The following is a 22,924-nucleotide window of genomic DNA, read 5'->3' on the forward strand; positions in this document are numbered from 1 at the left end:
TGACTACTCCAATAACAGCCTTGACTACCAGTCTGTTTTCAGACAGTACTCCTATAACAGCCTTGTCTACCAGTCTGTTTTCAGACAGTACCCCAATAGCAGCCTTGACTACTCCAATAACAGCCTTGACTACTCCAATAACAGCCTTGTCTACCAGTCTGTTTTCAGACAGTACTTCAATAACAGCCTTGACTACCAGTCTGTTTTCAGACTGTGTGTGTGTGTGTGTGTGTGTGTGTGTGTGTGTGTGTGTGTGTGTGTGTGTGTGTGTGTGTGTGTGTGTGTGTGTGTGTGTGTGTGTGTGTGTGTGTGTGTGTGTGTGTGTGTGTTGCATTACAAGGAAACAGCCTACCTTTCTGCCACTTTGGACATTTTTAACCGATGCCTGTCTAGTTGGGCTTGCCAGTGTTGAATCTGAAAGGAGAAGGTGCCAATGTGATGGCATGCTGCTCTGTCAGGTCACCAGTCAAGATAACAGCCAATATGTCAGATAACACAATAGAGTCATGCTAACGACCAATATGTCAGATAACATTATATAGTCAAGCTAACGATCAATATGTCAGATGACATTATATAGTCAAGCTAACAACCATTCTGATAACGATGAGTCAAGATAACAACCATTCTGTCAGATGACCAGTCAAGATAACAACCATTCTGTCAGATAACACAATAGTCAAGCTAACGATTATTATGTCAGATAACATGATAGAGTCAAGATAATGATCAATATGTCAGATAACATGATAGAGTCAAGCTAACGATCAATATGTCAGATAACATGATAGAGTCAAGATAACGATCAATATGTCAGATAACATGATAGAGTCAAGATAACGATCAATATGTCAGATAACATGATAGTCAAGATAATGATCAATATGTCAGATAACATGATAGAGTCAAGCTAATGATCAATATTCCAGATGACCAGTCAAGCTAATGATAAATATTTCAGATGACCAGTCAAGCTAACGATCAATATGTCAGATGACACGATAGAGTCAAGCTAACGATCAATATGTCAGATGACACGATAGAGTCAAGATAATGATCAATATGTCAGATAACATGATAGAGTCAAGCTAATGATCAATATGTCAGATAACACGATAGTCAAGCTAACATTCTGTTATTTTTAAATGGCCCATTCTACCAGAAAACACTGACATGTCATTGTAGTTTGATGGATATTTGTTGACATCCGCTCTGGAAGAAACCTCTTTTGTAATTTGCCCTTGTATTGATGACATTACCTGGTCACGTATCTCCTCCTCCGTGGGCTCTTTGACCTCTGGAGCGGGGGTGTGGGCGGGGCTGTGGCTCTGGATGTCATTCTGGAGGCCGTACACAGACTGGAGAGAAACATCGTTGTTACGGATACGGGTATCCTGTGTGTGTTTCTTTCCTCTCCTTGTCCCCTCACAGGTGACAAACATCATTCCCCAATCAGTCACCAATCAATCATCAATCAGAAGACACACCTCCTGTTTCCCTTACCCAATCACATTCCCTTTCCCTTGGTTTAAAAACCCTGTCAGTTGTTTTCTCTAGAGCTCAATCTGTCTGTAGATCTCTGGTTTGGTTTATCAACTACATGTCACTGTGTCCGTTACCATGTGAGTATTGTTTTGGTTTTGGTTTTGGTTTTGGTGTTTGACTGTTTGTTTGTTGATGGGAAAATGGGGAACCAAGACAAATTGCCCATGGGCATACACTACCCGTAGGTAAACGTCTAAATCCCCGAGTTAGAACTGGGCGGACCACCCACTGTATTTTTGGTTAGTTAGTTAGTTAGCTGTATGGAAGTAGTCTAGTTTAGGGGTGTTTTGGTTAGTTAGTTAGTTAGCTGTATGGAAGTAGTCTAGTTTAGGGGTGTTTTGGGATATTTGTTTATTTCCTTGGGTCCAGCTCAGCCCCTTTTCCTGCCCCCTCCCCCTTCACCATGTGTTTAGAAATAAACCATGAGTGTCCCCCTTCACCATGTGTTTAAAAATAAACCATGAGTGTCCTCCCCCTCCCCCCTTCACCATGTGTTTAGAAATAAACCATGAGTGTCCCCCCCCCTCCCCCTTCACCATGTGTTTAAAAATAAACCATGAGTGTCCCCCCCCCCCTTCACCATGTGTTTAAAAATAAACCATGAGTGTCCCCCTTCACCATGTGTTTAAAAATAAACCATGAGTGTCCTCCCCCTCCCCCTTCACCATGTGTTTAAAAATAAACCATGAGTGTCGTCCCCCTTCACCATGTGTTTAAAAATAAACCATGAGTGTCCCCCCCTCCCCCTTCACCATGTGTTTAAAAATAAACCATGAGTGTTTGACGGTAATTGAAGTTGTCTGTGGTTATTGTTCTCACTGTTACTTTTTCACTGTTCTAATTTGCGTGAGTTATGTTACAGGTCTCGTTGCCATCCCCAAACTCACTTACGGAGGAGCAAGACAAGGACAGCCCATTCAAACTGACATACGGAGGAGCAAGACAAGGACAGCCCATTCAAACTGATAAACGGAGGAGCAAGACAAGGACAGCCCATTCAAACTGACATGCAGAGGAGCAAGACAAGGACAGCCCATTCAAACTGACATACAGAGGAGCAAGACAAGGACAGCCCATTCAAACTGACATATGGAGGAGCAAGACAAGGACAGCCCATTCAAACTGACATACGGAGGAGCAAGACAAGGACAGCCCATTCAAACTGACATACGGAGGAGCAAGACAAGGACAGCCCATTCAAACTGACATACGGAGGAGCAAGACAAGGACAGCCCATTCAAACTGATAAACGGAGGAGCAAGACAAGGACAGCCCATTCAAACTGACACAGAGGAGCAAGACAAGGACAGCCCTTTCAAACTGACATACGGAGGAGCAAGACAAGGACAGCCCATTCAAACTGTAAACGGAGGAGCAAGACAAGGACAGCCCATTCAAACTGACATACAGAGGAGCAAGACAAGGACAGCCCATTCAAACTGACATACAGAGGAGCAAGACAAGGACAGCCCATTCAAACTGACACAGAGGAGCAAGACAAGGACAGCCCTTTCAAACTGACATATGGAGGAGCAAGACAAGGACAGCCCATTCAAACTGATAAACGGAGGAGCAAGACAAGGACAGCCCATTCAAACTGACATGCAGAGGAGCAAGACAAGGACAGCCCATTCAAACTGACATGCAGAGGAGCAAGACAAGGACAGCCCATTCAAACTGACATGCAGAGGAGCAAGACAAGGACAGCCCATTCAAACTGACATGCAGAGGAGCAAGACAAGGACAGCCCATTCAAACTGACATACAGAGGAGCAAGACAAGGACAGCCCATTCAAACTGATAAACGGAGGAGCAAGACAAGGACAGCCCATTCAAACTGACATACAGAGGAGCAAGACAAGGACAGCCCTTTCAAACTGATAAATGGAGGAGCAAGACAAGGACAGCCCATTCAAACTGACACAGAGGAGCAAGACAAGGACAGCCCATTCAAACTGACACAGAGGAGCAAGACAAGGACAGCCCTTTCAAACTGACATATGGAGGAGCAAGACAAGGACAGCCCATTCAAACTGACACAGAGGAGCAAGACAAGGACAGCCCATTCAAACTGACACACTCACTCACACACACACACAATGTATCTTTGTCTCTTCAACTCTCCCTCTCTTTTTTGTTTATTTTATTTATTTAACTAGGCAAGTCAGTTAAGAACAAATTCTTATTTATAATGACGGCCTACCCCTGAAAAACCTGGACGACGCTGGGCCAATTGTGCTCCGCCCAATGGGACTCCCAATCACAGCCGGATGTGATACAGCCTGTCACTGCTGTCACCACATCCTCTCTCTCTGTGTCACTGCTGTCACCACATCCTCTCTCTCTCTCTCACTGCTGTCACCACATCCTCTCTCTCTGTGTCACTGCTGTCACCACATCCTCTCTCTCTCTCACTGCTGTCACCACATCCTCTCTCTCTCTGTGTCACTGCTGTCACCACATCCTCTCTCTCTCTCTCACTGCTGTCACCACATCTCTCTCTCTCTGTCACTGCTGTCACCACATCCTCGCTCTCTCTCTCTCTGTCACTGCTGTCACCACATCCTTTCTCTCTCTGTGTCACTGCTGTCACCACATCCTCTCTCTCTCTCTGTGTCACTGCTGTCACCACATCCTCTCTCTCTCTCTGTCACTGCTGTCACCACATCCTCGCTTTCTCTCTCTCACTGCTGTCACCACATCCTCTCTCTCTGTGTCACTGCTGTCACCACATCCTCTCTCTCTGTGTCACTGCTGTCACCACATCCTCTCTCTCTCTGTCACTGCTGTCACCACATCCTCTCTCTCTGTGTCACTGCTGTCACCACATCCTTTCTCTCTGTGTCACTGCTGTCACCACATCCTCTCTGTGTCACTGCTGTCACCACATCCTTTCTCTCTGTGTCACTGCTGTCACCACATCCTTTCTCTCTGTGTCACTGCTGTCACCACATCCTCTCTGTGTCACTGCTGTCACCACATCCTCTCTGTGTCACTGCTGTCACCACATCCTCTCTCTCTGTGTCACTGCTGTCACCACATCCTCTCTCTCACTGCTGTCACCACATCAATGACCTGAAGAGAGCTGGGACCACAGTCTCAAAGAAAACCATTAGTAACACACTACGCCGTCATGGATTAAAATCCTGCAGCGCACGCAAGGTCCCCCTGCTCAAGCCAGTGCATGTCCAGGCCCGTCTGAAGTTTGCCAATGACCATCTGGATGATCCAGAGGAGGAGTGGGAGAAAGTCCTGTGGTCTGATGAGACAAAAATAGAGCTTTTTGGTCTAAACTCCACTCGCAGTGTTTGGAGGAAGAAGAAGGATGAGTACAACCAACCCCAAGAACACCATCCCAACCGTGAAGCATGGAGGTGGAAACATCATTCTTTGGGGATGCTTTTCTGCAAAGGGGACAGGACGACTGCACAGTATTGAGGGGAGGATGGATGGGGCCATGTATCGCGAGATCTTGGCCAACAACCTCCTTCCCTCAGTAAGAGCATTGAAGATGGGTCGTGGCTGGGTTTTCCAGCATGACAACAACCTGAAACACACAGGCGGGGCAACTAAGGAGTGGCTCCGTAAGAAGCATCTCAAGGTCCTGGAGTGGCCTAGCCAGTCTCCAGTCCTGAACCCAATAGAAAATCTTTGGAGGGAGCTGAAAGTCTGTATTGCCCAGCGACAGCCCCGAAACCTGAAGGATCTGGAGAAGGTCTGTATGGAGGAGTGGGCCAAAATCCCTGCTGTAGTGTGTGCAAACCTGGTCAAGAACTACAGGAAATGTGTAATCTCTGTAATTGCAAACACAGGTTTCTGTACCAAATAATAAGTTCTGCTTTTCTGATGTATCAAATACTTATGTCATGCAATAAAATGCAATTTAATTACTTAAAAATCATACAATGTGATTTTCTGGATTTTAGATTCCGTATCTCACAGTTGAAGTGTACCTATGATAAAAAATTACAGACCTCTACATGCTTTGTAAGTAGGAAAACCTGTAAAATCGGCAGTGAATCAAATACTTGTTCTCCCCACTGTATTACAGTAGATTTTACAGTTCATATTACAGTACATATGACAATCCATACCTTTCTTGTTTTATGAGGCTGCTTCATCCTTGAGGACTTCTTGATATCGGCCTCTGTTGTGTTCACACATCCAGGCTGTATAGAGAAACAAGGACACATTTACATCAGTCTTCTCCAGGCTGTATAGGGAAACAAGGACACATTTACATCAGTCTTCTCCAGACTGTATAGGGAAACAAGGACACATTTACATCAGTCTTCTCCAGGCTGTATAGGGAAACAAGGACACATTTACATCAGTCTTCTCCAGTCTGTATAGGGAAACAAGGACACATTTACATCAGTCTTCTCCAGGCTGTATAGGGAAACAAGGACACATTTACATCAGTCTTCTCCAGTCTGTATAGGGAAACAAGGACACATTTACATCAGTCTTCTCCAGTCTGTATAGAGAAACAAGGACACATTTACATCAGTCTTCTCCAGGCTGTATAGAGAAACAAGGACACATTTACATCAGTCTTCTCCAGTCTGTATAGGGAAACAAGGACACATTTACATCAGTCTTCTCCAGACTGTATAGGGAAACAAGGACACATTTACATCAGTCTTCTCCAGGCTGTATAGAGAAACAAGGACACATTTACATCAGTCTTCTCCAGGCTGTATAGGGAAACAAGGACACATTTACATCAGTCTTCTCCAGGCTGTGGAACAAGGACACATTTCCATCAGTCTTCTAGGCTAGGGGCCAGTATCCTGAATTTCCAGCTGACTGACGTGCCCAAAGTAAACTGCCTGTTATTCAGGTCCATTGGATAGAAAACAGTTTCTAAAACTGCAAGAAAAATGTCTGTGAGTATAACAGAACGGATATGGCAGGTGAAAATCCACCTGGAAAATCCCACAAGATCAACAGTCTTTATACAGGGATTCAGGCTTGTTTCTTGAAAAACTAACAAGTAGTCGTTTTTCCAAGGTGTGCTCATCTGGAAAGGTAGGCTTTTGGCGCGCGTGAATGAGGGCGCTCTATGTTATTTTCCTTTTCTATTGAACACTGTTCTTTCCATCTGAAATATTATCGTTTATTTACATATTAGGGTACCTGAGGATTGTATAGAAACATTGGTTGACTTGTTTGGATGAAGTTTACCGGTAGCTTTTTGGATTCCTCTGTATGCATGTTGAAGGAGTGGATTACTGAAATCAATGGCGCCAACTAAACTGACTTTTTGGATATGAAGAAGGACTTTATCGAACAAAACGACCATTCATTGTGTAGCTGGGACCCTTGGAATTGCAAACAGAGGAAGATCTTCAAAGGTAAGTGATTTATTTTATCGCTCTTTGGGATTTTGTGACGCCTGTGCTGGTTGAAAAAGTATTTTGATGTGGTGTGTGATAATGATGTGATAATCACATGGGTATGCTTTTGCCGTAAAACCTTTTTGAAATCTGACGCGGTTGGATAAACAGGACGTTAAGCTTTTAAATAATGTAAGACAGTTGTATTTTCATGAATGTTTAATATTAAATTTGGCGCTCTGCAATTTCACCAGATGTTGTCGACAGGTGTTCCGCTGGCGGTTTGCGATCCCTAAGAGGTTTTAGGTCTTCTCCAGGCTGTGGAACAAGGACAAAAAAACAATGATATATTAGGGTCAATCCATGAAATGTGCCCTTTGATATTATAAGTAAAAATTGGGCAAAAATATTGAATTTTAAAAGCCTGTTATATTAAATTGCCCTTTAAAACCTCTTTAGGCTAGTGGGCAGTATTTTCACATCCGGATGAAAAGCGTGCCCAAAGTAAACTGCCTCTTACTCAGGCCCCGAATCTAGGATATGCATATGCATGATAGTATTGGACAGAAAACACTAACGTTTCTAAAACTGTTAACATACTGTCTGTGAGTATAACAGAACTGATATGGCAGGCAAAACCCTGAGCACAACCCATCCAGGGAAATTATTTTTTGAGGTCATTGTGTTTTCCAATGGTTTTCTATGGGAAACCTGATTTATTAGGGCCCATATTGCAGTTCCTATGGCTTCCACTAGATGTCAACAGTCTTTTAGAAATGGTTTTATGTTTTTCTTTTGAGAAATAAAGAAGTAGTCCTATTCTTTCTATGTGTCACTCAGCAGGTCACTAGTCTTTTGGTGCGCGTGAACAGGAGTGTGCTCCGTGGTGTTTTTCTTCGGTATTGGAAACTGTTTATCCCGTATTAAATTTGAGCAATTATTTACATTTTAGGATACCTGAAGATTGATTAGAAACGTAGAAACGTTGTTTGAAATGTTGGACCAAGTTTACAGGTAACCTATTAGATACTTTGTAGTCATGTATTTCTGAATCAAACGCACCAAATAAATGGACATTTTGGGGATATAAAGAAGGAATAGAAGAAAACGACCATTCATTCTGTCACTGAGACATTTGGAACTGCAAAAATATGAAGATCTTAAAAGGTAAGGCATTTATTATATCGCTATTTCTGACTTTCGTGTCGCACCTGCCTGGTTGCAAAATGGTTTTAATGTTGTTGTTTTCTGGGCGCTGTCCTCAGATAATCACATGGTCTGCTTTTGCCGTAAAGCCTTTTTGAAATCTGACACCGCAGCTGGATTAACAAGAAGTTAAGCTTTATTTTGATGTATTACACTTATATTTATATTTCTGTAGTTTCAGCGGATGTTGTCAAATCTATCCCGGTAAGGGAATTCGAGCGGGATTTTGAGCTTAAGGGGTTTTAATTTGGACCACGTGGAGAATTCAATAAATCTGACTTGCTAAAGTGCCAAAATTGATCATGTTCCTCTGTGACCTCTAGGGAGGTTTGAACCACTACATCTCAACATTTCTCCAAGTTCTCCACCAATAGGGCCTCGCACAAGCCCCAGCGTCGTCCGGGTTAGGGTTTAGCCGGGGTTCATTGTTTAGCCATCATTGTAAATAAGAATGTGTTCTTAACTGACTTGCCTAGTTAACTTCTTTGGGGTAGGGGGCAGTATTTTTATTTTTTATTGGGTAGCTTGGATGAAAAATGTGCCCAAATTAAGCTGCCTGCTACTCAGCCGTAAAATCTAGAATATGATTATAATTAGCAAATTTGGATAGAAAACATTCTGAATGATGTCTGTGAGTATAACAGAACTCATATGGAGGGCAAAAACCTGAGAAAAAAATCCAACCAAGAAGTGAGAAATCTGAGGTTCGTAGTTCTTCAACTCAGCCCCCATTGAAGATACAGGGTGATATTAGTTAAGTTTCAATTCCCAATGTCAACAGTATTTAGAACCTGTTTTGAGGATTCTCCTCTAAAGGAGGGGCTCATAAGGGCTCTTTGAGTGAGTGGTCTGGCAGAGTGCCACAGCCTCGGTCTGGCAGAGTGCCACAGCCTCGGTCTGGCAGAGTGCCACAGCCTCGGTCTGGCAGAGTGCCACAGCCTCGGTCTGGCAGAGTGCCACAGCCTCGGTCTGGCAGAGTGCCACAGCCTCGGTCTGGCAGAGTGCCACAGCCTCGGGCTGGCAGAGTGCCACAGCCTCGGGCTGGCAGAGTGCCACAGCCTCGGGCTGGCGCGCTCACGTGAAAGGTAGCTATATTCCACTCCATTTGTACAGACAAAGGAATTGTCCGGTTGGAACATTAAGTTTTATGTAATTAAAAACATCCTAAAGATTGATTCCATACTTAGTTTGGCATGTTTCTACAGTTTGTAACTGAACTTTTTTGAACATTTCGTCCGACGTTCGGCGCGACCAGGACACGCTTTTGGATTTGTTTACCAAACGCCCTAACAAAATAAGATATTTGGGCATAACTGATGGACATTATCGAACAAATCAAACATTTATGGTGGAACTGGGATTCCTGGGAGTGCATTCTGATGAAGATTATCAAAGGTAAGGGAATATTTAAAATGCTATTTCTGAGTAATGTTGACTACCCAATATGGCGGGTATCTTTTTGGCTGCTTTGTTGTCTAAAGGCTGTACTCAGATTATTGCATGGTTTGCCTTCTCTGTAAAGTTTTTTTGAAATCTGCCACAGCGGTTGCATTAAGGAGAAGTGTATCTAAAGTTCCATATATAATAGTTGTATCTTTATCAATGTTTATTATGAGTATTTCTGTAAATTGATGTGGCTCTGCACAATCACCGCATGTTTTAGAACTACCGAACGTAATGCGCCAATGTAAACTCAGATTTTCTATATAAATATGAACTTTATCAAACAAAACATACATGTATTGTGTAACATGAAGTCCTATGAGTGTCATCTGATGAAGATCATCAAAGGTTAGTGATTAATTTGATCTCTATTTCTGCTTTCTGTGACTCCTTTCTTTGGCTGGGAAAATGGCTGGGTTTTTCTGTTGCTTGGTGGTGACCTAACATAATCATTTGTGGTGCTTTCGCTGTAAAGCATTTTTGAAATTAGACAATGTGGCTGGATTAACGATAATTTTATCTTTAAAATGGTGTAAATGCTTGAGGAGTTTTAATTATGAGATTTTTGTTGTTTTGAATTTGGCGCCCTGCACTTTCACTGGCTGTTGCGGGGGCTTCCGCTAGCGGAACCCCAGTCCAAGACAGGTTAAATAAAGGTTCAATAAAAAAATGAAAAAGTGCTATAGCCTGAGGCCTACTAGCCCTCCACTGTACACACCGTGTGCTACAATCCACAGCCTGTGGCCTACTAGACTAGCATGCTAGCTTACCACAGTTTCTCATGCTAGTTGACCCTGTTCTTACTGTGTGCTAGGTTAGCCTCTGTACATAGTGTGGTTATGTTGTGTGGCATGCTCTGCTTATTAGCCCAGTGCTATTAACCTCTATATGCTACTGCCTAGCTATCACTGCTATATGCTACTGCCTAGCTATCACTGCTATATGCTGCTGCCTAGCTATCACTGCTATATACTATCACTGCTATATCTCACTCTGAACACAACACATCACTCTGAACCCAACACAGTGTATCACTCTGAACACAACACAGTAACACTCTCTGAACACAACACAGTGTAACACTCTCTGAACACAACACAGTGTATCACTCTGAACACAACACAGTGTATCACTCTGAACACAACACAGTGTATCACTCTGAACACAACACAGTGTATCACTCTCTGAACACAACACAGTGCATCACTCTGAACACAACACAGTGTATCACTCTGAACACAACACAGTGTATCACTCTGAACACAACACAGTGTATCACTCTGAACACAACACAGTGTATCACTCTGAACACAACACAGTAACACTCTCTGAACACAACACAGTGTATCACTCTGAACACAACACAGTGTATCACTCTGAACACAACACAGTAACACTCTCTGAACACAACACAGTGTATCACTCTGAACACAACACAGTGCATCACTCTGAACACAACACAGTAACACTCTCTGAACACAACACAGTGCATCACTCTGAACACAACACAGTAACACTCTCTGAACACAACACAGTGTATCACTCTGAACACAGCACAGTGTAACACTCTCTGAACACAACACAGTGCATCACTCTGAACACAACACAGTAACACTCTCTGAACACAACACAGTGCATCACTCTGAACACAACACAGTGCATCACTCTGAACACAACACAGTGTATCACTCTCTGAACACAACACAGTGTATCACTCTCTGAACACAACACAGTGTATCACTCTCTGAACACAACACAGTGTAACACTCTGAACACAACACAGTGTATCACTCTGAACACAACACAGTGTATCACTCTCTGAACACAACACAGTGTATCACTCTGAACACAACACAGTGTATCACTCTGAACACAACACAGTGTATCACTCTCTGAACACAACACAGTGTATCACTCTGAACACAACACAGTGTATCACTCTGAACACAACACAGTAACACTCTCTGAACACAACACAGTGCATCACTCTGAACACAACACAGTGTATCACTCTGAACACAACACAGTAACACTCTCTGAACACAACACAGTGCATCACTCTGAACACAACACAGTGCATCACTCTGAACACAACACAGTAACACTCTCTGAACACAACACAGTGCATCACTCTGAACACAACACAGTAACACTCTCTGAACACAACACAGTGTATCACTCTGAACACAGCACAGTGTAACACTCTCTGAACACAACACAGTGCATCACTCTGAACACAACACAGTAACACTCTCTGAACACAACACAGTGTATCACTCTGAACACAACACAGTGTATCACTCTGAACACAACACAGTAACACTCTCTGAACACAACACAGTGCATCACTCTGAACACAACACAGTAACACTCTCTGAACACAACACAGTGTATCACTCTGAACACAACACAGTGCATCACTCTGAACACAACACAGTGTATCACTCTGAACACAACACAGTGTATCACTCTGAACACAACCCAGTATCTCTCTAAACATGGTCTGTGGTGACAGGGAAACAGAAAGGTTGTATTCTTACCACTGGTCTGTGTACGTCCCAGAAAGCTCTCTCTTGACTGTCCAGAATCTTCCTCTCAATTTTGTCCCTCTTCTTGTCAACTCTGTGTTAAAGGATGGAGGTGGACACCTTGTAACACAGACGTCCCATCATTCATTTAGTTACAGATGTAGGTTCTTCTTTTGATCACCCTGTCGCACATGAACCTTCGTGAAATGTAGGAAAAGTCAAATGTGTAGTGTATTTGAGGTTTAAAAAGGCTTCTGAAGTTTGTATTTTTCGCTTAGAAATTTCAGACTTGATTTTCCCTAAGAAAACAAAACATCCTCTCCTCTCCTCTCCTCTCCTCTCCTCTCCTCTCCTCTCCTCTCCTCTCCTCTCCTCTCCTCTCCTCTCCTCTCCTCTCCTCTCCTCTCCTCTCCTCTCCTCTCCTCTCCTCTCCTCTCCTCTCCCTCCCCTCCCCTCCCCCCTCCCCTCCCCTCCCCTCCCCTCCCCTCCCCACCTCTCCTTTCTCCTCTCCACCTCTCCTCTCTCCTCTCTCCTCTCCCCTCCCCACCTCTCCGTTCTCCCCCTACCTCTCCCCTCTCCTCTCTTTCCCCTCCCCACCTCTCCTTCCCCCACCCTCTCCTCTCTCCTCTCTCCTCTCCTCTCCTTTCCCCTCCCCACCTCTCCTTCCTCCCCACCTCTCCTTCCCCCACCTCTCCCCTCTCCTCTCTTTCCACATCTGTGAGTAAATTGAGGCAGAGACCTTGAGGCTGTGTTGTTGGGGAAAAGGGCTGTTTTACCAGTCAGTCTGCATGCATCAATTCAGCTCAACATGAGCTTGCAGCCCAAATGGTACCCTATTCCCTAATAGCACCCATAGCAGTGCACTGTGTAGGGGTCAGGGTGCCATTTGAGACGCTAGATTGGAGGAGATACTTACTTTGCTTGTGCTTCAGCTTGCATAAATATAAACTCCCATTTCCTGGCGAACGCTCTCTGTAGTCTGGCTAAGCTCTCCTGAAACACACAGGAACATACAAACACCTAGTGTTTTATAGTTTCACTACCTCTTTCATAAAACATGCCTCTGAGGGGAAAAATACAGTTGTTTTTAAACAGTAGTTAACTGCTTTCCAAACTAAGCAGCCTTGTCTCCATCGAATGTTGGGACTGGTTGATTGTTCTTTACACTCGGATAGAAACGACTGTAGAATAGAGGAGGAGGGAGGAGGAGGAAGGAGGGAGAGGGAAGAGATGGAGGAGGAGGAAAAGGATAGTGTAGGGAGGAGGTGAAGAGAGGGAGGGAAGAGGTGGGAGGAGGGAGGGGAGAGGGGAGGAAGGGGGAGGGAGGGAAGAAGGGGAGGGAAGAGGTGGGAGGAGGAGGGAGGGAAGAAGGTGGGGGAGGAGGAGGAGGGAGGGAAGAGGTGGGGGGAGGAGGAGGAGGAGGGAGGGAAGAGGTGGGGGGAGGAGGAGGAGGAGGGAGGGAAGAGGAGGAGGGAGGGAAGAGGTGGGGAGGAGGGAGGGAAGAGGAGGGAGGGAAGAGGAGGGAGGAGGAGGAGGGAGGGAAGAGGTGGGAGGAGGAGGAGGGAGGAGGAGGAGGGAGGAGGAGGAGGAGGAGGAAAGAGGTGGGAGGAGGAGGAGGAGGAGGAGGGAAGAGGAGGGAGCTTACAGCTTCGTAGTCAGCCAGCTCCAGGCGGGCTTTGTTTTGCATTGTTCTTTTGCAGAGGTAAACAGCTGTAAGGGACAGAGGTGAAAAACAGTTAGTCAGAGAACAGTCAGCAGAAACAGTCAGTCAGAAAACAATCAATTAGTGAGAAACAGTCAATTAGTCAGAAACAATAAGTCAGAGAGCAGAAACAGTTAGTCAGAGAACAGTCAGAGAACAGTCAGTCAGGAGAAATATTGTGTTATAGACATGCTACCCTGCTGTCTCGACCTCTGCATTGCTTGCTGTTTGGGGTTTTAGGCTGGGTTTCTGTACAGCACTTTGAGATATCAGCTGATGTACGAAGGGCTATATCATCTATCCCCAAGCTATCCTACAGTCCACTTCATTTATCCCCAAGCTATCCTACAGTCCACTTCATCTATCCCCAAGCTATCCTACAGTCCACTTCATCTATCCCCAAGCTATCCTACAGTCCACTTCATCTATCCCCAAGCTATCCTACAGTCCACTTCATCTATCCCCAAGCTATCCTACAGTCCACTTCATCTATCCCCAAGCTATCCTACAGTCCACTTCATCTATCGCCAAGCTATCCTACAGTCCACTTAATCTATCCCCAAGCTATCCTACAGTCCACTTCATCAATCGCCAAGCTATCCTACAGTCCACTTCATCTATCCCCAAGCTATCCTACAGTCCACTTCATTTATCGCCAAGCTATCCTACAGTCCACTTCATTTATCCCCAAGCTATCCTACAGTCCACTTCATCTATCCCCAAGCTATCCTACAGTCCACTTCATCTATCCCCAAGCTATCCTACAGTCCACTTCATAAGATATTCAAAACTGTAATATCTTATTTTTCACTGAGTCGTGGCTGAACGACAACACTGATAATATAGAGCTGGCTGGGTTTTCCGTGCATCGGCAGGACTCTAGACTACCTTTACTCCACAAACAGAGGTGCATACACAGTTATCCCTCGCCCTCCATTTGGCAAATCTGACCATAACTCTATCTTCCTGCTTACAAGCAAACACTAAAGCAGGAAGTGACTCGCTCAATACGGAAGTGGTCAGTTGACACGGATGCTACGCTACAGGACTGTTTTGCTAGCACAGACTGGAATATGTTCCGGGATTCCTCCAATGGTATTGAGAAGTACACCACCTCAGTCACCGGCTTCATCAATAAGTGCATTGACAACGTCGTCCCCACAGTGACCGTACGTACTGTACATACCCCAACCAGAAGCCATGGATTACAGACATCTGCACTGAGCTAGATGCTAGAGCTGCTGCTTTCAAGGAGCGGGACACTAATCCAGACCCTTATAAGAAATCCCGCTATTCAGACTAACCATCAAACAGGCAAAGCCTCAATACAGGACTAAGTTTGAATCCTACTACACCGGCTCTGACGCTCGTCGAATGTGGCAGGGCTTTCAAACTATTATGGACTACCAGCCACGGGCTGCGCAAGGACGCGGGCCTACCAGACGAGCTAAATGCCTCTTTATGCTCACTTCGAGGCAAGCAACACTGAAGCATGCATGAGCGCACCAGCTGTTAAAAGGGCATGTACTCAGAGCATGCGCAGACCAACTGGAAAGTATCTTCACTGCCATTTTCAATCTCTCCCTGACCAGGTCTGTAATAGCCACATTTCAAGCAGACCACCATAGTCCCTGTGCCCAAGAATGCAAAGGTAACCTATTTAAATGATTACCGCCCCGTAGCACTCACGTCGGTAGCCATGAAATGCTTTGAAAGACTGGTCATGGCTCACACCAACACCATCATCCCGGAAACACTAGACCCACTCCAATTTGCTTACCTCCCCAATAGATCCACAGACGATGTAATTGCCATCACACTGCACACTGCCCGATTCCATCTGGATAAGAGGAACACCTATGTAAGAATGCTGTTCATTGACTATAGCTCAGCAATCAACACCATAGTACACTCCAAGCTCAGCATTAAGCTTGGGGCCCTGTGTAGGAAACCCCGCCCTGTGCAACTGGATCCTGGACTTCCTGATGGGCTGCCCACAAGGGTTGAAGGTAGGAAACAACACCTCCACTTCGCTGATCTTCAACACGGGGGCCCCACAAGGGTGTCTGCTGAGTCCCCTCCTGTATTCCCTGTTCACCCATGACTGCGTGGCCATGCACGACTCCAACTCAATCATCAAGTTTGCAGAAGACACGACAGTAATCGGCCTGATTACCAACAATAACGAGAGGCGGTGAGGGCCCTGGCGGAGTTGTGCCAGGAAAATAACCTCTCACTCAACGTCAACAAAACAAAGATGATCGTGTACTTCAGGAAACGGCAGAGGGAGCACTCCCTATCCACATCAACGGGACCGCAGTGGAGAAGGTGGAAAGCTTCAAGTTCCTCCACGTACACATCACTGACAATCTAAAATGGTCCCCCCACACAGACAGTGTTGTGAAGAAGGAGCAACAGCGGCTCTTCAACCTTAGGAGAAGAAATTTGACTTGGCACCTAAAACCCTCACAAACCTTTACAGATGCACAATTGAGAGCATCCTGTTGGGCTGTATCACTGCCTTATACGGCAACTGCACTGCTTGCAATGGCAGAGCTCCCCAGAGGGAAGTGCGGTCTGCCCAATGCATCACCGGGGGCAAACTACCTGCCCTCCAGAACACCTACAGCACCCGATGTCACAGGAAGGCCAAGAACATCATCAAGGACATCAACTACTCGAGCCACTGCCTGTTCACCCCGCTATCATCCAGAAGGCGAGGTCAGTACAGGTGCATCAAAGCTGTGACCGAGAGACTGAAAATCCTTTTCTATCTTAAGGCCACCAGACTGTTAAATAGCCATCACTAGGCGGCTTCCACCCGGTTACGTAATCCTGCACATTAGAGGCTGCTGACCCATATGACTTGAAATCACTGGCCACTTTAATAATGTTTACATTTTTTTGCTTTACTCATCTCATATGTATATACTGTATTCTATTCTTCTGTATTTTAGTCAATGCTTTACTCATCTCATATGTATATACTGTATTCTATTCTACTGTATTTTAGTCAATGCTTTACTCATCTCATATGTATATACTGTATTCTATTCTACTGTATTTAGTTAATGCCACTCTGACATTGCTCATCCTAATATTCATATATTCCTTAATTCCATTATTTTACTTTTAGGTTGTGTGTATTGTTGTGAATTGTTAGATATTGCTGCACTGTTGGAGCTACAAACACAAGCATTTCGCTACAATAACATCTGCTAAACATGTGTATGTGACAAATACAATTAGATTTAGTTTGACAGACAGGGTATTGGTTTATTGGTTTCCTGGTTGTATACCAGATAGGAAACAGACAGACAGGGTAATGGTTTATTGGTTTCCTGGTTGTATACCAGATAGGAAACAGACAGACAGGGTATTGGTTTCTTGGTTTCCTGGTTGTATACCAGATGGAAACAGACAGACAGGGTTTTGGTTTATTGATGTTATACCAGATAGGAAACAGACAGACAGGGTTTTGATTTATTGGTTTCCTGGTTGTATACCAGATGGAAACAGACAGACAGGATTTTGGTTTCCTGGTTGTATACCAGATAGGAAACAGACAGATAGGGTAATGGTTTATTGGTTTCCTGGTTGTATACCAGACAGGAAACAGACAGACAGGGTAATGTTTTATTGGTGTCCTGGTTGTATACCAGACAGGGTAATGTTTTATTGGTGTCCTGGTTGCATACCCGACAGGGTAATGGTTTATTGGTGTCCTGGTTATATACCAGACAGGGTAATGGTTTATTGGTGTCCTGGTTATATACCAGACAGGGTAATGGTTTATTGGTGTCCTGGTTGTATACCAGACAGGGTAATGTTTTATTGGTGTCCTGGTTGTATACCAGACAGGGTAATGTTTTCTGGTGTCCTGGTTGTATACCAGACAGGGTAATGTTTTATTGGTGTCCTGGTTGTATACCAGACAGGAAACAGACAGACAGGGTAATGTTTTATTGGTGTCCTGGTTGTATACCAGACAGGGTAATGTTTTATTGGTGTCCTGGTTATATACCAGACAGGGTAATGGTTTATTGGTATCCTGGTTATATACCAGACAGGGTAATGGTTTATTGGTATCCTGGTTATATACCAGACAGGGTAATGGTTTATTGGTATCCTGGTTATATACCAGACAGGGTAATGTTTTATTGGTGTCCTGGTTGTATACCAGACAGGATACAGACAGACAGGGTAATGGTTTATTGGTATCCTGGTTATATACCAGACAGGGTAATGGTTTATTGGTGTCCTGGTTGTATACCAGACAGGATACAGACAGACAGGGTAATGGTTTATTGGTATCCTGGTTATATACCAGACAGGGTAATGGTTTATTGGTGTCCTGGTTATATACCAGACAGGATACAGACAGACAGGGTAATGGTTTATTGGTGTCCTGGTTGTATACCAGACAGGGTAATGTAAACTGTATACCAGACAGGATACAGACAGACAGGGTAATGGTTTATTGGTATCCTGGTTGCATACCAGACAGGGTAATGGTTTATTGGTGTCCTGGTTATATACCAGACAGGGTAATGGTTTATTGGTGTCCTGGTTATATACCAGACAGGGTAATGGTTTATTGGTATCCTGGTTGTATACCAGACAGGGTAATGTAAACTGTATACCAGACAGGGTAATGTAAACTGTATACCAGACAGGGTAATGTAAACTGTATACCAGACAGGGTAATGGTTTATTGGTATCCTGGTTATATACCAGACAGGGTAATGTAAACTGTATACCAGACAGGGTAATGTAAACTGTATACCAGACAGGGTAATGTAAACTGTATACCAGACAGGGTAATGTAAACTGTATACCAGTAAACTGAATATAGTTCAGATGCTTTTGTTTTCTTGGAAATCCTGTCAGAACAGTAATCCATCTGGAGGGATGACTGGAGCCCTGGGCCGACTTACCACAGAACAGAGAGCAGAGAGCAGAACACAGAAGAACAGAACAGCTTGGATTTACTGGTCTGGACAGTGGTTTAATATGTGTGTGTGTGTGTGTGTGTGTGTGTGTGTGTGTGTGTGTGTGTTCGTGTGTGTGTGTGTGTGTTCGTGTGTGTTCGTGTGTGTGTGTGTGTGTTCGTGTGTGTGTGTGTGTTCGTGTGTGTGTGTGTGTGTGTGTGTTCGTGTGTGTGTGTTCGTGTGTGTTCGTGTGTGTGACAATTAGGTGATTAAGGTCATAGACTGCTGTATTGTCTGCTGTACTCACCATAGTCTGTGTTCTCAGGTTCCCAACAGTTAGATGGCCAGAAGTAGGGAGTCTGAGAGGGGGGGGTGTTAGGGTTGGGGGAGAAAGAGGGAGGGTGAGAGAAAAGGGAAATCAGTGAAGAACAAACACCATTGTAAATACAACCCATATTGGCTCACTGGAGAGACGCTATTTAACTATCTTTAACTATTTTGGTTACACCATGATTCCATAAATGTTATATCATAGTTTTGATGTCATCACTTATTTTACAATGTAGAAAATAGTGAGAATAAAGAAAAACCAGAAGAGGAAGTTGGAGAGAGGGACAGTACTCACTGACTGACAATGCTAGAAGTGGCTAGAATACCAGCTGTTGTTTCCATAGTGGAACATTCAGGATATTTAACCAGATCTCTGTTGTTTCCATAGTGGAACATTCAGGATATTTAACCAGATCACTGTCGTTTCCATAGTGGAACATTCAGGATATTTAACCAGATCTCTGTTGTTTCTATAGTGGAACATTCAGGATATTTAACAAGATCACTGTTGTTTCCATAGTGGAACATTCAGGATATTTAACCAGATCTCTGTTGTTTCTATAGTGGAACATTCAGGATATTTAACAAGATCACTGTTGTTTCCATAGTGGAACATTCAGGATATTTAACCAGATCTCTGTTGTTTCCATAGTGGAACATTCAGGATATTTAACCAGATCACTGTTGTTTCCATAGTGGAACATTCAGGATATTTAACCAGGTCACTTGTTTCAGATCATTTATGTTATTGAATTAAGGATATTTTTATGTTTTCAATATTGTTCTTTAAACTTTACCTATAGTTTATACCTGATCTGTGAACAGCAGTCCCGAGCTACCCCTCAGTCCCGAGCTACCCCTCAGTCCCGAGCTTCTACCTCAGTCCCGAGCTTCTACCTCAGTCCCGAGCTGCCCTCAGTCCAGTGGGGTCCTTGGTGAGGGTTATTAGGCCAAGGTCGGCGAGGGTCGCCAATCAAAGGACGCGTTACAGGGGGACTAAGACTTGGTTGGAGTGGGGTCCAAGTCCCGAGCCGGATCCGCCACTGTGGACAGACGCCCCACCCGGACCCTCCCTATGGGTTTAGGTGTGCGGCTGGGAGTCCGCACCTGGGGGGTTCTGTCACGCCCTGGTCTTAGTATTTTGTGTTTTCTTTATTTATTTGGTCAGGCCAGGGTGTGACATGGGTTTATTTTGTGGTGTGTTTGTGTATTGGGGTTTTTCGTAGGTTTTGGGATTGTGGCTTAGTGGGGTGTTCTAGCAAAGTCTATGGTTGCCTGAGGCGGTTCTCAATCAGAGGCAGGTGATTCTCGTTGTCTCTGATTGGGAACCATATTTAGGCAGCCATATTCTTTGAGTGTTTGGTGGGTGATTGTTCCTGTCTCTGTGTTAGTTTGCACCAGTTTAGGCTGTTTCGGTTTTCACGTTACGTTTGTTTTTGTATTGTTCGTGTTTCATTAAAGATGTATCGTATTAACCACGCTGCATTTTGGTCCGACTCTCTTTCGACGGAAGAAAACCGTAACACCTATAATTTATACCTGATCTGTACCTGACCTATAGTTTATACCGGCTGTGTTACTCTATCAAAGCATTAGTTGGCAGTATTAATAGAATACTGTGGGATATGTGTTCTGTACAGTACTGGATGTTTCTTCTGTCTCTACGTCCTACTGGGAAAGTGTTCTGTTAGTAGATGAGTGTTTGACTGGTTCAATTACTACAGTAGAAGTTGGGTCTTATCTTAGTAACTGAAACCTGTAGAAGTTGATCTTATCTTAGTAACTGAAACCTGTAGACGTTGATCTTATCTTAGTAACTGAAACCTGTAGACGTTGGTCTTATCTTAGTACCTGAAACCTGTAGACGTTGGTCTTATCTTAGTAACTGAAACCTGTAGACGTTGGTCTTATCTTAGTACCTGAAACCTGTAGACGTTGATCTTATCTTAGTAACTGAAACCTGTAGACGTTGGTCTTATCTTAGTACCTGAAACCTGTAGACGTTGATCTTATCTTAGTAACTGAAACCTGTAGTCGTTGGTCTTATCTTAGTACCTGAAACCTGTAGACGTTGATCTTATCTTAGTAACTGAAACCTGTAGACGTTGGTCTTATCTTAGTAACTGAAACCTGTAGACTTTGGTCTTATCTTAGTACCTGAAACCTGTAGACTTTGGTCTTATCTTAGTACCTGAAACCTGTAGACTTTGGTCTTATCTTAGTACCTGAAACCTGTAGACGTTGGTCTTATCTTAGTACCTGAAACCTGTAGACTTTGGTCTTATCTTAGTACCTGAAACCTGTAGACGTTGGTCTTATCTTAGTACCTGAAACCTGTAGACTTTGGTCTTATCTTAGTACCTGAAACCTGTAGATGTTGATCTTATCTTCGTAACTGAAACCTGTAGACGTTGGTCTTATCTTAGTACCTGAAACCTGTAGACGTTGGTCTTATCTTAGTACCTGAAACCTGTAGAAGGTTCCATCGTCCTTCAGTGTGAGCACATGGTCTGAAATTGGGAAGAAGTAGCCGTGGGCTGCCATCAGAGTGCCAAGGTGGAGTGCTTCTACTGTAACACAACAACAACAACAAAACAACATATTCAACAACAACATCAACAATAACAAGAACATCATCAACCATAACATCATCAACAATAACAACAACATCAACAATAACAACAACATCAACCATAACATCAACAAAAACAACAACATCATCAACATCATCCATCATCAATCTCCACTGCTAAACAACAACATCATCAACAACAACAACAACATCTCCATCATCCATCATCAATCTCCACTGCTAAACAACAACATCATCATCAACAACGACAACATCTCCATCATCAATCTCCCCTGCTAAACAACAACATAATCAACAACAACAACATCTCCATCATCCATCATCAATCTCCACTGCTAAAACATCATCATCAACAATAAAATCTCCATCATCCATTATCAATCTCCACTACTAAACAATATCAATCCCACCATGTTTTTTTTTTACCTTTATTTTACTAGGCAAGTCAGTTAAGAACAAATTCTTATTTTCAATGACGGCCTAGGAACAGTGGGTTAACTGCCTGTTCAGGGGCAGAATGACAGATTTGAACTGTGTCAGCTGGGCAGCTCCTAGGTATTAGTCTGGTTCATAGGATCATTCGCTGGGCAGCTCCTAGGTATTAGTCTGGTTCATAGGATCATTCGCTGGGCAGCTCCTAGGTATTAGTCTGGTTCATAGGATCATTCGCTGGGCAGCTCTTAGGTATTAGTCTGGCTCATAGGATCATTCGCTGGGCAGCTGCTAGGTATTAGTCTGGTTCTGGATCATTCGCTGGGCAGCTCCAAGGTATTAGTCTGGTTCATAGGATCATTCGCTGGGCAGCTCCTAGGTATTAGTCTGGATCATTCGCTGGGCAGCTCCTAGGTATAGTCTGGTTCTGGATCATTCGCTGGGCAGCTCCTAGGTATTAGTCTGGATCATTCGCTGGGCAGCTCCTAGGTATTAGTCTGGTTCTAGGATCATTCGCTGGGCAGCTCTAGGTATAGTCTGGTCTGGATCATTCGCTGGGCAGCTCCTAGGTATTAGTCTGGCTCTAGGATCATTCACTGGGCAGCTCTAGGTATTAGTCTGGATCATAGGATCATCGCTGGGCAGCTCCTAGGTATTAGTCTGGTTCATAGGATCATTCGCTGGGCATCTCCTAGGTATTAGTCTGGCTCATAGGATCATTCGCTGGGCAGCTCCTAGGTATTAGTCTGGCTCATAGGATCATTCGCTGGGCAGCTCCTAGGTATTAGTCTGGCTCATAGGATCATTCGCTGGGCAGCTCCTAGGTATTAGTCTGGCTCATAGGATCATTCGCTGGGCAGCTCCAAGGTATTAGT

At 44.1% G+C, this 22,924-nt stretch overlaps 1 protein-coding gene across 1 annotated transcript in view; it reads right to left on the reverse strand.

Moving 5' to 3' along the window:
- The window catches only part of LOC121843774 (regulator of G-protein signaling 7-like), a gene marked incomplete at its 5' end in the record, with an annotated part of 31,930 nt that extends 10,336 nt beyond the window's left edge, over positions 1–21,594 (reverse strand). Inside the window, 8 exons of the mRNA XM_042313590.1 lie at positions 353–414; positions 1,260–1,358; positions 5,640–5,714; positions 12,074–12,155; positions 12,978–13,054; positions 13,707–13,771; positions 19,002–19,053; positions 21,488–21,594. Of these exons, the coding sequence (XP_042169524.1) occupies positions 353–414; positions 1,260–1,358; positions 5,640–5,714; positions 12,074–12,155; positions 12,978–13,054; positions 13,707–13,771; positions 19,002–19,053; positions 21,488–21,594 (619 nt within the window). The remainder of the gene's footprint in view (positions 1–352; positions 415–1,259; positions 1,359–5,639; positions 5,715–12,073; positions 12,156–12,977; positions 13,055–13,706; positions 13,772–19,001; positions 19,054–21,487) is intronic.
- Between the last annotated feature and the right edge of the window lie 1,330 nt (positions 21,595–22,924).

This window comes from Oncorhynchus tshawytscha, unplaced genomic scaffold (assembly GCF_018296145.1).
Source record: "Oncorhynchus tshawytscha isolate Ot180627B unplaced genomic scaffold, Otsh_v2.0 Un_contig_2252_pilon_pilon, whole genome shotgun sequence".
NCBI classification, from domain to species: domain Eukaryota; kingdom Metazoa; phylum Chordata; class Actinopteri; order Salmoniformes; family Salmonidae; genus Oncorhynchus; species Oncorhynchus tshawytscha.